This window comes from Antennarius striatus, chromosome 15 (genome assembly GCF_040054535.1).
Source record: "Antennarius striatus isolate MH-2024 chromosome 15, ASM4005453v1, whole genome shotgun sequence".
NCBI lineage: Eukaryota > Metazoa > Chordata > Actinopteri > Lophiiformes > Antennariidae > Antennarius > Antennarius striatus.
In genome coordinates, this window is record NC_090790.1 from 8,608,224 (window position 1) to 8,619,935 (window position 11,712).

The 11,712-nt window shown below is 41.6% G+C and overlaps 1 protein-coding gene across 3 annotated transcripts in view; it reads left to right on the top strand.

Moving 5' to 3' along the window:
• The window catches only part of palm2akap2 (PALM2 and AKAP2 fusion), a 65,345-nt gene extending 54,371 nt beyond the window's left edge, over positions 1 to 10,974 (top strand). For all 3 annotated transcript variants that reach the window (XM_068335586.1, XM_068335588.1, XM_068335587.1), the window contains 7 exons: positions 1,155 to 1,367; positions 1,739 to 2,101; positions 2,644 to 2,742; positions 2,839 to 2,940; positions 3,059 to 4,487; positions 5,068 to 5,243; positions 8,028 to 10,974. In XM_068335586.1, coding sequence (XP_068191687.1) covers positions 1,155 to 1,367; positions 1,739 to 2,101; positions 2,644 to 2,742; positions 2,839 to 2,940; positions 3,059 to 4,487; positions 5,068 to 5,243; positions 8,028 to 8,147 — 2,502 coding nt within the window. In that variant the 3' untranslated portion in view covers positions 8,148 to 10,974. The remainder of the gene's footprint in view (positions 1 to 1,154; positions 1,368 to 1,738; positions 2,102 to 2,643; positions 2,743 to 2,838; positions 2,941 to 3,058; positions 4,488 to 5,067; positions 5,244 to 8,027) is intronic.
• Positions 10,975 to 11,712: the final 738 nt, after the last annotated feature.

Sequence of the window (11,712 nt, forward strand, 5' to 3'; positions counted from 1 at the left end):
ACATGAAAACATCTCTGTTACTGAGGGAAACACATGACTGAAACTGGATTTGGATCCTAACGTGTTTTAGGACATATTTACACTGATGGCATGTATGAGGGTGAAGCATCAGGCTCTGGAGGATACCTAGTAGTTAATGTTACCAGCAGCCATTCCTAGTGAGGATATACAGTAATTGCCAGTGTATTTTCTAATCATTGTGACGGGCACGCTCTGTCCTCTTTCTGTATTTGCCTTCTAACCAGAATGCAGGTTTAGCCTTAAATGAGTCTGTTAAAATGAAAAAGGCAAGGACTGCCAGGAGCAAAAGGAAGACTTGTTCTGCTGTCACAAAGCAGACCTGGAAGTGAAGGTGAGATGATCAATCAGTCGAGTAAGAATAAAGGAAGAAACAGTAAATTTCATCAACAGCTCCAGAATGCTCCATTTCAACTCAGTTACAAAAACAGTCTTCCCTCACGCTCATTTTTCTAGGAAAAACCCTGCAAATGGATTGAAGCATTGTGTTAATCACTGCTCATAAATATTATGATTATGTTTCTTGGCATGAAGTAATTTCATCATACAAAAGAGAGTTCGCAGATTAGTTTAGATTGTATGTATTTAATTCAGAAACCATTTCATTCACGGTCTTATCCATTTCTACAGAATGTAAGATTAAGACAGGATGTAAATTTGGCCGTGGAACTCAGACTTCCTCTACTAACAACCTTGTTAGTAGCAACCTTGTTGTTAGCAGTTGACATTAGGAACAGACAGAGACCAGCGTCACATTTCAAAAAGCTTAGCAATACGCTTCAATTCTTTTAAAAATGAAAAAGAAAACACAACCTTCTGAACCTTGGTCAATTTTTTGTATAATTATGAAAGAATTATAGACAGCAGATAGCAGTTTTCAGCAATACAAATGATTTTGGTTCATACTTGATTGTACTGCAGCAGCAGCATGGGACTTGGCGCCCCCTAACGGTTGGAACCAGCAAGTGCAGTCCTGCAGACGAACTACTGCAATGCAGACAGATATGTTGTGTTTTTTTGTGTGGGGTGGATTTTTATAGATTATTTGAGATTCTGTTTTTGTTAAAGTGATTGCGAGATCATTTGAAACCCGTCAACACATCTCTGAATGTTGTCTTTTTTGTTTGTTCCCACAGAAATTGTGCCAAGAACCGAAGGATGTCATTGACAACATACCAAGAGAGCGAGCCTTGAAGAGCGTCAGTTTCCAGGAATCGGTCAGCATTATCTCTGACAGGCCAGCAAACATGGAACTGGAGAGCCAGCAGATCCAACATGGCTGCCCCAGTAACCGATCCCACAATGCACTTGGTGTGAAAGTAGAGGCTCCAGACAGTGAGGTGGTACAGGTATGAAGACTCAGCTCCAATATTCGGTTTATTTTATTAATTCTGGCATAGAGCAGTATGAGGAACATGGGAATTGTGTTGTTGTTTAAACATCTTAGCGAGTGCTTTTGAATTTCTCCATGTCACTTCCCTTTCTTTTCTTTCTGTAACTTTCTTTTCAATCTGAGAAATATTTGCCTCAGTTGACTTTCCTCTGCTAGACTGGTTTCAAAATGTTAACTCTAAGTTAAATATACATAGAAATTACATCTTATTGTCAACTGTGATAAAACAAGTTTTAATTATGGGACATGGCTTGTAAAAATCATCTCCCTACTATAATAGAATATCATGTATAGACTACAGTAGTGTGTTGTCTGTGGTGTCTACAGGAGATCTGCTACCTGGACCAGGTTTTAGATGCTGCCTCAGAAACACCCACCAACGGAAACTCTTCTCCATTGGAAAACACCAGCCCAATCAGCATCGATGGAAACTCTCCTTCTGTCTGTGTGTCAGCTTCCTCTCCTGTCGGTCACCACTCGGTCGTGGTGGAGGGGCAGAAACATTCTACATTCCTCCACGAGGAGGACTCTGCCGTGAGGACCAATGGACATCTGCAGGGAGAGGAGTCTGGTCGCGGCGGGCCAAAGTTTGAGCTGAGATCGTTTCACGAGGAGAGGCGACCGGCGAAACTCTTTACCCCCGGAGAGGAGCAGCATGTCAGGGTGACGAGGAGAAGACCCACAGAGGAGGTAAAGAACTGCTAACGTATCGGCTGTAAGAAGCACACTAACAAAAACAATCATAGTAGAAATGAGAGGAAACATTGGAGATGTTTCTCCACTGTTACTTAAATAATTCCTGTAAATCACCAAATAATCAAGGTTTACTTAAATTATTATAGTTACTTTACTTTATTCAGCACAGAGATCAACTGAACAGTTTGTATTTTTTTTTCTTGGAAAGCAAAATAAGAATTTTAAGAAATATTCTTGTTTTCACCCATGACTGTCACCTTTCACTGAAACAGCTCTGAGAATCCAGGAACACATAATATGTAAGGTGCATTATTAACTTATTATGTTAATCTCTTTATCCATAATATTTTGAATATTGTCTTTCAGTGAGTCAAGGTTTAGAGTGAAAAAGACATTCAGGGTCCTGTATGCAGTTTCCCTTTTTTCTACTGTCAACTAACCATAAGAACATTTCTCACTCATTATTATTGTAATCCCGGTGCTGCTTGCAGTTCTATTTCATATTCTTCCTCTTCCTGGTTTTTTTCTGCTGTCAGGTTCAGGAGCTGGAGCGGGAGCGTCAGGAGCTGATCAGAGAACAGGCCGTGAAGAAGAACCCTGGCATTGCCACGCGCTGGTGGAACCCTCCTCAGGAGGTAGCCTCACCTCACCTCTCTGTTTCAGGTTCAGTCCTTTAGATACTTAAATTAAATGATTCATTGATTCTTTGCTGGTTTGTTTCTTCAATCCAGGTTCCTTTGGAGGAGCAGCTGGATGCAGAGCAGCTTGAGTCTCTCAAGAAATATCAGGAGAGAAAGCAGCAGAGGCAGAATCATGCCTATGCATACACACAGGTAACACAAACACACACACACAAACAAGATACCATTCTGAGGAAATATTGAGTGTTTGTTTTCTTACTGCTTTGTTTGATCCTAACTTTGTCTTCTGTTCTTGCATCTGCATTTGTAGCCACAGTTGACAGGACCCCCCACAATGGTGACCTTTGACCCCGAATTAAGCAGTAAGATGGACATAGTGGAGGAGCAGATCAACTTCTCTTCTGCAAGGAAGCAATTTCTTCAGGGGGAGGCAACCAGGAGGGATGTAACCCCTCAAATATACTCTGCCAAACCTTTTTCAAAATCCTCAACCAAGGACAGCCAGAGGAGCAGCAACATCGTTGCTGAAACTGGAGATGGTCACGTGACCTGGTCCGATGAAGGCCAGACAGAAGAGTTCACCTGTGCACGAGCTGTAATGACAATCCTGCCTGAAGAGGAGGAAGGGAGGGGCCACTTCCATCCAGAGGAGTCCGACTCGGGTTTAGACGAGCTGTCTGTGCGTTCTCAGGACACCACCGTGTTCAGCCTGGATAGTGTTTCTGACAGCGGGGCTTCGCTGCCACCTACCCCACTGCCACTAACCCCAGTGTCGCCCCCCACTCCGCAGCCCACCACACCGGTCAATGGGCAGACCGTTGGCAGCCCAACAGAAGACAATCTGGAGTACCAGGCAGGGCTTCTTGTTCAAAACGCCATCCAGAACGCCCTCGCTGCTCAGAACGGAGACGACTGGCAGCCGTCCAGATTTAATTCGTCCCAGTTGAGCATCCCTGTGTCTCCTTCTTCGGTCTCTATAAGCAGTCCAGTGCCAGTTTCTTCCTCTCCTGTGTGTTCCAGTAGAGCTCCTGTTCTCCAGTCACCTGTGCCCTCCAGTCCCGCTCCATCCAGTGCGTCTCCTCCATCAGACATACAGCCGGATATAAGAGTCGCTTTCCAAGAGAACACAACAGAAATGCAGCAGCAGTCCTCCGGGCCGGTAGAGCAGCAACACCTCCAGACACCGTCTCCACCTTCTCCTCAGCCCATTTCTCCACCACAGAGACCCAAAAGTGGAGGCCCAAGGATTAAAATCCAGTCCTCATATACCAGAGCTCTCGCCTCCTCTGCTCCTCCTCCAACTTCGGCCCCCGTCGTATCGGCACCAACTCCCAGGCCAACCCCGGTGTACCGTCCCCCATCTCCTCCAAGCCCGGAGACCCCTGAATTTAGTTACTTCAGCAAATACTCTGAGGCGGCCGAGCTAAGAAGCACGGCGGCGGCGGCACGAGCCACCGGGGTGGAGCCCGCCAGCGGCCCGTTCCGCGTGCGCTCCAAGAAGCAGAGAACTTTTTCCATGATTGAGGAGGAAATCCGAGCAGCTCAGCAGAGGGAGGATGAGCTGAAGAAACAGAGGGAGACACAGCCTGTGGCGATCATCCGCTCCAGCAATGCTTCCAGCAGCAGCAGCCACGGCCATGTGAGGACTGGGATGCGGCCAACCACCATATCCCCAGCAGATAAGACGAAGAGCAACAGCCTGCCAGCGAGGCTCACACTGACAGCTAGGACAGCACCAGGTCAGTCTGCACCAACCTGCTTTAGAGAACTGGTTCTGATTTGTCGCTGACGCCCGGCGCGAGGTTGTTGTGGTTGCGTTGTTTTTAGCCAGGCTGGAGCTGCGTCAGTGCGTCAGGTCACCAGTTTAATCATTAATGGACATGAATCCATTAATGAAAGATGTTTTTATCAGACGTTCAAGTTGCAATCAGGATGAATGTGATTGACTGTTTTGATCCATACTTTACTTCTAGTGCCACCATCACGTCAGATCTTTTGATTGTTCAGTGCATCAAAATACTGTAGTTTTAGAATTTATGACTTTCCCATTAACCTTTGGTTTAATTTAAATTTAGGGATAATCATCACATGCTGGAACTTCAACATTAATGTAATTATATGCTAAACAATTATTTCAATTCAACTCCATTTAAATGTATTTATTTTAACAATAAACCAAATGAAAAATATAAATTACAAGATGTAACCTAAATGGAATGCAGCCGTAAAGGTTTATTCTGTCTCCAGTTATGACACATTAACAAACTGCGGTCAAACTACAATCATGTTTTTTCTCATGTGTTTTTGCGTGACGTGCAGGAAAGATCGAGAAGGTTCGGCCTGCGGCGCCTGTCTCACCCTCACCTTCAGAAGGAACTCTGTCGGATGCCAGCAGCGAGGATTCTGGGGGAAGACCCAAAAACTTCATGCAGACGTTAATGGAAGACTATGAAACACACAAAGTGAAGAGGAGGGAAAAAATGGAAGACAACAGTGTAAGTATTTAATCTGTCCTGTTTAGATAAACAATAAAAACAAAAACATATATTTGAAACCAATCACATATTTCTTGACATCCGTCTCCGGAGGTCAAGACAAAACACCTGACAAGATGTGTCGGGTGTTTTTGACGAATATACACAAATCACTGTGTAATATTCATGATGACACGCCCTGTTAGCCATCACTGGCTGCTGGTGATCAGGCTACATTGATTAGCCTACCTGTGCTACATGAGGTAAGATCGGGCCTAAAAAAATCCAGCCCGACGTGACCTGAGCCCATGGGTATTAAAGCCCAATCTGACCCGACCCGAACGTAATTATTGACATTTTGAGCCCGAATTCGGGCCGGGTCGGGCTTGGCCTCTGGCTCGGGCTTAAGATCTTACCTCTACTGTCATGATGGTCCGTCGTCTGATTGCTTTCTTAATATTTTTATTCTTAGTAACAATGTTGAGCAAAACTTTCACTCATAATTCGTCGTGGTCGGACGAAGATGTGCAACGTGAATTTACGTGTACTGTATAACGGAACGTGATGGAAGTCAGCGTTCTGCATGATTTGCAATGTCAAGTTGAGTAACTCTAGTCTCTGGCAAAAATAAAGGAACACTTCCTTAAGCTGCATGGAAAACAACAGAAACAGACTTTGGTGTGAAAATGACATTAGAGTAGCACTTGCCAAGGTGAAGCCACACATATCGGAACTGGTCTCTCAGTAACAACAGCAGAAGTCAAACTGATTTGCAGGTAGGTCATTTCATGTGAGTTCATGCACTGTCTTGGTTTTGTTTTTTGAAAAAGGTGACGTTAATGCACATTTCATTAACCAGTAAAACATAAAAAATATATTTATATTTTTTTTACTAAAGAAGGGTTCGGTGAGTGAGCATATGAAACTGGCAGGGTTCGGTACCTCCAACGAGGTTAAGAACCACTGCTCTAGATGAATGAAACATAACTAAATAAACATGGTTTATTATCACGAGCAGCGAAAATGTGAGAGTATTTTAAAATCTTTGTTTAATCAGTTGTTGTTGTCTCCATTGTTCAATTCCTCCATCCATTCCCTGAAAAAGAAACTTCGGGGACCCTCCCAGCCTGAAGCAGGAAATGAAACCAGAACTACATCACAGACCTTGTTCATTAATCCATCTCTCCTTTATTTGTATCTGAATATATTTTTCAGGATACCTTTAGCGGAAGGTTCAGAATTCACGTACTAAATAAGAAATTTGTCAGGAGGCGACAGTATATTACAACTACCAACAAATGCAAGGGAAAATGCATTTACGATAAAATGAAATATAATTTATCTTGGACATGCAGCGGGTTGTTGTGGATGCTATTTTTTGTTTATGATGACATCACATGTGTTGACTATGTGTACTATTCCTTCTCTCCTGCTGGTCGGTCAGTATGCCCGTTTGTTGCTGGCTAACGAGGTAACCACAGAGGTACCTGTCCACTCCGTTCACAGCCGTAAATGACAGACATGGGTCACGCTAACAGAAAGTAATACATACCTGAATAGGTCTGGACAGTTGGAACCCCCTACTGGAGCCTACCGGGAGAAAAAAATAGTCTTTGTATATTTAAATTATCTGTTTATTCATGACACGATTTCAGTTGAACAATGAGAGTTTAAAAGTGGTAAAGAGAAAGTTCACAAATTCAGATTTCACTTTCATATTGTATGTTAAATGTACATCATCATCAGCTTACATGAATCAGCAGATATAATAAACACAATATGACATATATCAAATGCAACAACCGTCCAGAGTGTGGGGATGTATTGTTTTTGTTAGCAACCCACACCGGGTGACGTCTGGGACGGACAGCTGCATTTTTAGACCCACGTCTGCTCGTGGCTCACGGCCTTACTGTCCTGCTCTGTGGTGTTGGTGCTGCATGTGCTTGTCTTCCGCCCCCACCCTCACAGACACACTAGGCATCCGCATCTGAAACAACCACTGTGGAACACCAGATAAATAATGTGCAAGTGAATTTTTGCATTACAGTATTGAAAATATCAGAACAAAATGAAAACGCTAGTGACGTGGTGATACTTGAAGCTGCTGGGTTGTTCTTTTTCAGCGATAGCCGCAATCTGTCTAAAGCAATGTCCTGACATTTTAGTCTTCATGCACAATTTTCAAGATGAGGAAGAATACAGTAGTGCTTAAATATAATCAAGAATAAAATTGGAAGAAGTTAGTTTGAGAAACACTTAAAGCCTGTCCTGTTACTGAAGCACACATAAATCAATGTTAGTATTGAATAATTCTTAATCATGACCGGACTCATGTTGACCGTATCAAATGAAAAACATTATAAAAACATCTCAAGATCCTCAATCACTTTCTCAGTCTTAATTCCTGCTAACAAAGAATTCTTTCCTGTGTGTGAAGATGCACTTGAGTTTGTTTGTTTGTGTGTTGTTGTGAGTTGTAAAAGCCTTGGTGACCGGAGAACATAAAATGGGGAGCAAATATGGTTTTCAAGCATGAAACCTTTCCTGAAGTGGAGTTGAAATCATTTGGTTGTTATTGTGAAATACTGCAGGAATGCTTTATTTGGTGTCTCATTAGGTTTGGTCAATACTTGTGAAAGCTGTACTGCAGGATAGGTGAACCAAGCGCTCCCTCTGTTTTGATAACCACTGCATGCCGTGTTTCAGTCACCGTGTTGTGTTTTTCATGAACCCTATGGGTTTCATCAGTAAATAGCTTGTGTTAATTCTTTGGCTTTTGACGACTTCTTTTGTAATCGACAGGTTCTGGAGGCCACTCGTGTTACCAGGAGGAAAAGCGACATGGCGCGAAAGTGGGAAGCTGGTATCTACGCAAATGAGGAAGGAGAGGAGGAAGAAGAAGAGGAAGAAGAAGAGGAGTAAATGTCTCCTTTTAGGGAAAGTTTAATAATTTAGTGGAACGGAGAAGGATGAAGAGACGGATGGAAAACTGGGAATGGGAGGAGGAGGAAGAGGAAGCAAAGGATGAAGAGGAGGGGAAAGATAACATATTTATTTCACTAATAGTATTCTGATGATCACATGACTGGCTTAACCAATGAGGTTCATGGAACAGATGCATCAGGGCGGGCTGTTTAGACCTGAGGACTGAAGACGATTCAGTACATTGAGTGACTTCAGTATGTGAGAGACATTTGAAGTGTTGAGGTGAGCTTGGAGACAAAACCTCCAGTGGTGTAAGAGACACTCAGAACGTGTTATGTTGGTTTAAGGGCGCTGATCAGACGGGAGTTTCTTATAAAAGGTTTTTTACTAGTTGGCAGACTCTGGTTGACACAACATGATGACATGTTCATAGGAATATTTACCTGCAAGTTTTGTATCTATATCCATTCATGAGATCTGATAAATTTAGTTTTGACACGTTGCCTGAAACTTGGTGATAGTGTCGGTAGTGTGTGCTTGATGACATCTCTGGTCGTCTCAGCAAGTGTTCAATAACTACAGGAAAAATATGCAAAGCGTGTGTGTGCAGCGTTGCATCAACAAACGCCAGGCAGAAGTTTTTTATTTCACACTCAAATAAGTCATTTAATCCAGTGTTTATTTATACCTGGAGTTTATGATGCTAAAAGAAGAGTTTCAACCCAAAAGGACCATAGATGTGTCATTCTCATAAGTACAGCACGCACATGAAGATAGAAATCGGTGCTGACAGCGGCCTCAAAGTGTTGAATGCTAGAAAAGAAATCTGCAAAACTAGCATCAAGTATTCAACTTTGCCTTTGTATGTATGATGTATTCTTATTATTGCTGCAGCTTCAGTAGACATTAGAGAAATATACATTAGATTGAAAATGTGTTTTTAAACCTCCAGTTATTTTTTGTGTGTTTGGTTCTGCAAGAGGTGACAATGGGTGGGGGGGCTAATGCAGGTCATGTTTGTGTCACTTCGGGTAGTGTGTGTATTAATTAAATGGGCTGGGTTTTATACACTAAAATCTGTTATTTTAACTTGCATTGCTTTGTTGACTTGTGCTTTCTGATGTAAGCAGTCGTTTCCTGTATTATACTGAGGTAAGACTGTGTATTTCATGTATGAACATGTATGTGAGATTCCAGCAGGACAAACTGCTTTGTGTTGACTATACTTTGTTTGCTGAGGAATATAGTTTGATAAGAAATGTTGAAAAGACTTTTACAATAAGTAGTTATACCAAAACAGAATGTTATTTACTCAACCTATGCTCTATTTAAGAAACACCGATTGTGTGCATGACATCACACTCCGAACTCAATAGAAGCACACGACAAGCAGTGAAAGGAAGATCGATTTAAAAGGCTGCAATGATCAGTGACTGTATGGAGATTAAAGAAGTGAAATTGTGCTTTAGTACTTAATATATTTTAATCTTTGACTTAACAGGACAAAGTGATTGTCTGCCTTAAATGAACGAGACATGGCCACAATGCAGGCCTCTATGGCAGTGATACTGTGGTGTAGAAGTTCAGCCTTCAAACTTAAACACAAAAAAAACTACAGGATTGTTTAGTAAGAGATTTCATGTAGAGGTGTAGATGTAAAAAATGGTATTTTGAACCACTTCAATGGAAAAGTAAAAACATGAGTACTTCTCAGGTTTTATTCTTTGTCTTTTTGAAGCCTCTATAAAGGTTAATTTTTTAGGATGATTGTGAAACATTTTCCTGTAAAGCACAGGTCACATATTTGACACCTGGTCGGACCGCCCGTTCAAGCGTCCCCCAGGGCGACACTTGCCTTCACATGCTAAGATCCTCAGCTAAACGAATTGACATTCTCTAACCCTTAACATTAATAATATATTTATTTGGATGAGTGACATGGTTTTCTGAGCAATCAAACTATTTAAGTCCGTCTGCTAACCTGCTCTCTGAGGCGTGCAATACCGCCACCTCCACCAACCAGAAGTGAAAACCAACAACCCGTGTCTCCATGATGTGTTTCTCCTGACACAAAGACCCTCTATTGATGGTTCCAGAGAGTTCTACTTGTTTTCATGCACATATAATATATATAAAATCCAAAAAAGTATTTTGAGGACTTTTATCCATGGAATTTTGGGGTGAAAAGTAAGTTTGCAACTTAAAGAAAGGAGGAAAAAATGGTTTTGTTCTTTTTCTGACATCAGGACATGATTTGAGCTGTTAGTCAATATTAAAAGCACTTGTTTTATTCATATGATGATGCATTCATGTGACTTTGCATTTTTAAAGGAAATATGATCTTACTGTATACAGACATTTTTAAGGATAAGTATCTTTTGTAGGAGCATACAGCATCACCATGGCCTGAGCAACACACAGACACACTCACACAGACACACACACACACATACACACACACAACAACATAAACATAAACTGCAAAGCATCAGACAACTTGTGCATCCAGATGAGACATATTTTTGTGATTTGTTTGTATTCTGCTTCTGTTGGTTGAATTCATGGTTCAGAGATGATGTATTTATCATTTTTAAATGCTGGTAGCTTGTTTTTGCCTGCAGAAGCTCCAAAGTATTAGTGTCAGCTCACACTGTCCACGTGTGATGAGTTAATCTAACTATGCGGTGTAACCTCTGTTGCTATGTTAACCACTTGTAATGCTCATACTCTGCTTTATTTTATAGCTCATGTGAGGCTCACAGTTAAACAACTATTATACATACAGGTATTACCCATATTTTCTCATTAAAAACAAAAGCTTGTACATGTTAGATGACTGAGAGTTTTTTGTGCATTCCCATTTTTTACAGATTTTCTGTCTTGGATACTAGGATTCTACACACTTTGGAAAATGGGCCAATTATTAGACCCTACCTCCCACTGTTGAAAAACGTGAAACTACACGTTCACTTCAAAATTTGATCAACTCATTGAGATTCAGCCTGTTGAAAAATGTCAGCAGAATTCACTCACAATGTTCCGATATACAAGTGGTCCTCAGCTTACGAACACAATTGCTTTCAAGAGGTTGTACGTAAGTTGAATTGTTCCTAAGTTGTTCCAATTATATGTCGATTTTAAAAAAACACGGAAAAAAGTGGTGGAGATGTGTGTTAGAGATGTGCAAACGTAGCGGTGCTGCCTCTCCGTGGGGGCTGTGGAAGAAAAAGGGACTGCAAAACAATAGTCGGATATGTTTTGCAGTTTGTATCTCGGAAAGTTTGTAAGTCAAATGTTTGTAAGTTGAGGGCTACCTGTGCCATGTTTAGCAAACAATTAAACGGAGAAGATCACATGACCGCCACTCCAAACTTTAATGGGCTCGTCACTGGCCAACCCTTTAATCAGCTTTCATGAAAATCTGATTAACGGTATTATAAAAAACACATAAATGCCATTTTTGATGGGACCAAGGTTTATTCTTCAGCTCTTCACTCAGTTATTATGAGTGGTCTTTTACTCACACAGCAATTGAGATGAGGAACACTGACCACCAATAGCA